Genomic DNA, 6,200 nt, shown 5'->3' with positions numbered 1-6,200 from the left:
AATCTATATGAACATCCTAGTTATCCAACAAGATCAACAAAACTAGCATTCCTAAGCAATCAACAACATCAAGAAATCACAAAATTCACAAGATTCTAAAGCTAGAAGTAAGAAGGTATACACAAGGAAGATCTTACCACGGTGGGGTGTCTCCCATCAAGCACTTTTCTTTAACGTCCTTAAGTTGGACGGTCATTCGCTTAAGCTTCCTCTCCTTTTGGTGCATCCTCAAGTAGGAGCACTTCCACTTCTTTTGGTGACTTGTAGCCATGGTACTTCTTCACTCTATGTCCGTTCACTTTGAAAGTTGTATCGCTTTGAGGGTCAAACAATTCCACTACTCCATAGGGCTTTATCTCTTTCACCTTGAAGGATCTTTCCCATCTAGAACGGAGCTTGCCAGGCATGAATCTAAGCCATGAGTTGTAGAAGAGAACCTCATCACCTTCTTGAAAATCCTTCCTTTGGATGTGATGATCATGAAAGGCTTTAGTCCTTTCCTTGTAGATCCGGGAATTCTCATATGCCTCCATCCTCAAACATTCAAGCTCCTCTAATTGTAATTTTCTGGCCACACCCGCCTTGGTGAAATCCATGTTACACTGCTTTACCGCCCAATAGGCTTTATGCTCAATCTCCACCAGAAGGTGGCATGCCCTACCATAGACGATCCGGAAGGGACTCATCCCCAATGGAGTCTTGTAGGCCGTCCTATATGCCCATAGTGCATCTCCCAACCGGAAGCTCCAATCCTTCCTTTGTGGATTAACCACTTTCTCCAAAATTCGCTTAATCTCCCGGTTGGACACTTCCACTTGTCCGTTGGTTTGTGGGTGACAAGCAGTAGCAACCTTATGCAATACCCCGTAGCGCTTGAGTAGTGCCTCTACTTTCCGGTTACATAAGTGGATCCTTAGTCGCTCACGATTGCTCGTGGCGACCCACAACGGCATACAATATTATTTCTAATAAAAGAAATGACGGTATTGGCGTCATCAAAGCGGGTAGGAATTGCTTCTACCCACTTTGACACGTAGTCAACCGCTAACAGAATATATAGATACCCACTTGAGTTGGAAAACGGTCACATAAAGTCTATGCCCCACACATCAAATATCTCACAGAACAACATCGGTTGTTGAGGCATTTCATCCCTTTGGGATGTATTTCCCAACTTCTGGCACTGGTGGCACGACACACAGAACTGGTTAGCATCCTTGAATAAGGTTGGCCACCAGAATCCACAATCTAACACCTTTTTAGCTGTCCGTTGTGGGCCAAAGTGGCCGTCACATTCGGACGAATGGCAAGCTTCAAGAATGGGTTGGATTTCAGATTCTGGGACACATCTTCGAATTAATTGGTCCACTTCCCTCTTCCACAAGTGATGGTCATCCCAAATGTAGTATTTGGAATCACCCCTCAACTTGTCCCTTTGGTGTTTAGAAAAGTTAGGAGGGAAGATCTTAGCAACCAAGTAGTTCGCCATTGGTGCAAACCAAGGAAAGTTATCAGACACAGCATGCAAACTATCCAATGGGAATGAGTCATCGATCGGAAATGGGTCAAATTTTAAATTCTTAAGGCGGCTTAGATGATTCGCAACCAAGTTTTGAGACCCAATTCGATCCCTCATCTCAATGTCGAACTCTTGCAAGAGCAAGATCCAATGTATGAGCCTAGGTTTCGACTCATTCTTTGTTAGTAAATACTTTAAAGTTGCATGATCCGTGTATACCACTATCTATACCACTATCTTGGACCCTAACAAATAAGATCTGAATTTATCTAAAGCATGAACAATAGCTAGGAGTTCCTCTTCTGTAGTGGTATAGTTGGATTGTGCCGCATCCAGTGTTTTAGAAGAGTAAGCAATGACATAGGGGAGTTTACGATCGTGCTGTGCAAGCGCGGCACCTACAACATGGTTTGACGCATCGCACATTATCTCGAATGGCTGCGTCCTGTTGGGGCCTCGCACAATCGGTGCTGTGGTAAGACCTCTCCTTAACTCTTCAAATGCATTCACACATGCACTGTTAAACTCAAAGTCCATATCTTTTTGGAGTAGGCGCGACAATGGCAAAGAAATCTTGCTGAAATCCTTAATAAAGCGCCTGTAAAATCCTGCATATCCCAAAAACGAGCGGACCTCCCTCACAGATGAGAGGTGAGGTAAAGTGGTGATAACGTTGACCTTAGCCGGGTCTACTGAAATGCCTTCATGAGATACTACATGTCCTAACACTATACCTTGTCGTACTATAAAGTGACATTTTTAAAAATTCAAGACAAGGTTAGTGTCAACACATCTAGCTAAGACCTTGGCCAAGCTCTCTAAGCAACAATCAAATAAAGTTCCATAAACACTGAAGTCATCCATAAAGACTTCTAGACAATTCTCCATTAGATCGGAAAAGACACTGGTCATACACCGCTGAAAAGTAGCAGGTGCATTGAATAGTCCAAATGGCATCCTTTTGTAAGCAAAGGTGTCAAATGGACAAGTGAATGTGGTCTTTTCCTGATCCTCAGGAGCAATGTGAATCTGGAAGTAACCAGTGAATCCATTAAGAAAGCAATAATGGGATTTACCCGCCAATCGGTCCAACATCTGATCGATAAAGGGCAAAGGGTAGTGGTCCTTCCTTGTAGTGGCGTTCAATCTCCTATAATCGATGCACACCCACCAAGCGTTCTGTACTCTCTTGGTGGCCACTTCACCATCATCCTTTTTAACCGCAGTGATGCCCGATTTCTTTGGGAACGACCTGAACTGGGCTCACCCACTCACTATCAAAAATTGGGTATATGATACCCGCATCAAGTAGCCTAGTGACCTCCTTCTTTACCACATCAAGGATGGTTGGGTTGAGCCTTCTTTGTGGTTGCCTAACCGGCCGAGCTCCCTCTTAGAGAAAAATACGATGTGTGCACTTGCGGGGGTCAATTCCCACAATATCGGCTAGACTCCAACCAATTGCCTTCTTGTACTTTCTTAGAACATAAGCTTTCATTCTTCTTCACTAGAAAGCTCACTAGCAATAATGACCGGAAATCTTTAGTTGTCCTCTAAGAAAGCATACTTCAAATGAGATGGAAGAGGCTTCAGTTCACTCTTTGCCTCAAGCTGTGGTTCCTTTTCATCAAGCTCATGGAGTTCACTCTCAACAACTTCCTCTTGTTCACCCTCCTGGTTGTCCGTCTCTTCAACAATAGGGTAGCACAACTTGTTGTGGTCTTTTCTTCGTACTTCCGCTACCACTTCATCGATTACATCACATCGGAGAACAGAATGCTCTTCGGGAGGGTGCTTCATGGCTTCTACCAAATTGAACTTGATAGTCTTGTCTCCGACCTCAAAGGAATATGTGTTGGTGAAGGCATCTAGCTTGAATTTAGAGGTCTTTAGGAAGGGTCTACCAAGTAGAACAGAGAAGGAGCTTCTATTCTCTGTTGGGGGCATTTAAAAGATGTAAAAGTTAACTAGAAATATCAAATCCTTGATCGCCATAAGTACATTCTCCGCTATTCCCACAACGGTAATTACGCTCTTGTCGGCTAAGGCAAATTTTGCCGCCGACCTCTTTAATGGAGCCAAATTCAACCGCACAAAGATAGATAATGGCATGATGCTTACGCAAGCCCCTAGATCACACATACAGTCATGAAAAGCAATTCCACCAATACTACAAGACACCAAACAAGGTCTAGGATCACTATACTTCTTAGGAATAGGCTTCATTAAGAAAGAAATAGAGTTACCCAAGGATAATGTCTCCAACTCACCTATCCTATCCTTGTGTGTACACAAGTCCTTCAAGAATTTTGCATACTTCAGAATTTGTTGGATGGCGTCAAGAAGTGGGACGGTGACCTCCACCTTCCTAAACACTTGAAGCATATTTAGATCAAACTCCGGAGTCTTCTTTGCCTTCTTCACCATGGAAGAGAATGGGATAGGAATGGACTCATCCACTATAGCTTTCCTCTTGGGTTCGATAAGGCATACTCCTTCTTCCTCATGCCTTTTGTCTACCTCCTCTTCTTCATGTGGAGCTTCAACAACCACTTCTTCCTCATGAATGTCTTCCATGACCCTAGGAGGTATTTCCTCCAATGTAGTTCCCGACCGTAGAGTGATGGCATTAAGGCCGCCCTTGGGGTTTGGAAGAGGTTGGGATGGAAGATTAGAAGAGCTTGAGGGTTGGTTGGTATTATTGTTGGAGGAGGACATGGACAACTTCAAAATCATGTTAGTGAGATTGGCTAGTTGAGCACTCATATTGCCATATTGTGCACTCAAGGTATTGAATTGAGCCTTGTTATTCTCCTCTTGTTTTTCCATGGTGGCTCTAAGCTCATCAACTTGATTGTTGGAAGATGAAGAGGCTTGGTTAGATTGTTGCCTATGATGTGGTGTTTGGTATTTGGTGTAGTTGTTTTGGTTGTGATGATTTTGGTTGGCTTGGTGGTTGTTGTTGTTATGGTGGTACTAAGATGAAGATTGGTTGTTGTTGTAGTGAGAAGAAGAATTGTTCCATCTTTGGTTTTGATTGCTCCCTTGTGCATTATCCCTCCATCCTTGATTTTGATTATTACCATGAGAATAATTGTTTTGGCCTTGAGAAGGATAGGGTGGATGATTGTTATAGTTCACATTGGCCACGGCAAGGGCATACTCTTCTTGAATTTGGTGACATTGATCGGTGTAATGTGTGGTGCTAGAGCATAAACCACAAATTCTAGGAGGGCCTTCAAGTTGAGCAACTTGGGGCGAGGCTTGGATGGCTTGGATGGAGTAGAATTCCTTTTGATCTTTTTGTATCTGCGTGAGGATAGTGGTCATGTCCCCAAGTGCCTTGGTTAAGCTTGTCTCGGAAGGGGATGCTTCTGCCACACCCTTGAGAGGATTACTTCTCACTCTTATGTGTTGTGTAGCCTCGGCAACATCATTTATCAAGCTCCAAGCTTCTCCCGCCATCTTGTTTTTGGAAAGGGAACCACCACTAGAAGCGGTGACCAATCTTCTATCTTCTGCACAAAGATCTCAAGTGAAGTAACTAATGAGAAAGTGAGTATCCAATCCATGGTGTGGACAAGATTCTAATAGCCTCTTGAACCGAGTCCAATACTTATACAAACTCTCTTGGTCCTTTTGCATTATACCCGAGATCTCCTTCTGGATGTAGTCGGTCTTCTCCGGTGGAAAGAATTTATCTAGAAACTCTCTTCTCAAGAAAATCCAATTGGTCACAATTTCATCCGGTTGCGAATAAAACCACGTTTTTGCTTGCCCCTCAAGAGAGAAAGGGAAGGCAAAAACCATAATAGCCACCTCATTGGCTCCATGCCTTCGAGCCGTAGAACAAGCAACTTAAAAATCTCTCAGATGTAGGATGGGGTCTTGACCCGACAACCCATGATACTTAGAAGTAGATTTATCAAGCTATTCTTCAACTCAAAATTTGGATCAAGGTTGGGATACCTCGTTTGCAAAGGTTGAAGTATGATATCCGGAGCCCCTTGTTCATGCAAAGTAATTCGGCGTGGCTCCGCCATGTATGGTTCACCTGTAGGATGCAAAGATGTATTAGTAGTACCAACAGAAGAATAGGAAGTAGCAGACTCCAAGTCACTCTCGGTATCGTCTAGTGATTCGGTATGTTCCTCAAGAGAGGCCGAAGTACTAGCCGTATAGTCCAACCGCCGTCTAGCTTGCCGAGTGTGTAATAGAGTTCTTTCAATCTCAGGGTCAAGCTCAGCTAAGCTAGAATTCGGTTGAGACTGAGCCATCAAACTTGGGAGTCATAGCACATATACAAATGAAATCTAAACTATAACTAAGTATTGAAAGCAAGTAAACTATCTACACTAATCACATATTCACATAACCAATGTCAAGGCATATGTTGCAACCATTTCCCGGCAACGGTGCCAAAAATCTAATGGCAGGAATACCGTCGATAAGGAATTTCACAAGATTTTTGCGTTGCAAGTATAGCCCTCAACCGAAAAATAATCTGCGAATCAAATTTCAAGGAATTGGTTGTCACAAGTTCAACCCTAACAAAAGTAACCGAAGTATTCAAATCTCGGGTCGTCTCACAAAGAATGGGCAAACATGTGCTTTAACATTGGTTAGAATTCTGGGGTTGCAAATCATGAGCAAGAATTTAAACTAAAAGACTCAATCAAAC

The 6,200-nt window shown here is 43.2% G+C and overlaps 1 protein-coding gene across 1 annotated transcript; it reads right to left on the bottom strand.

Annotated features, from left to right (window-relative positions):
- Positions 1-200: 200 nt before the first annotated feature.
- On the bottom strand, positions 201-596 carry LOC112778566 (uncharacterized). Its single transcript, XM_025822873.1, has one exon. It carries the CDS (start codon positions 594-596, stop codon positions 201-203), a length of 396 nt encoding a protein of 131 aa, XP_025678658.1.
- Positions 597-6,200: the final 5,604 nt, after the last annotated feature.

Source organism: Arachis hypogaea, chromosome 19 (assembly GCF_003086295.3).
Source record: "Arachis hypogaea cultivar Tifrunner chromosome 19, arahy.Tifrunner.gnm2.J5K5, whole genome shotgun sequence".
Taxonomy (NCBI): domain Eukaryota; kingdom Viridiplantae; phylum Streptophyta; class Magnoliopsida; order Fabales; family Fabaceae; genus Arachis; species Arachis hypogaea.
The sequence above is the reverse complement of the archived record's forward strand: the minus strand, read 5'-3'. Positions and strand labels throughout refer to the sequence as shown.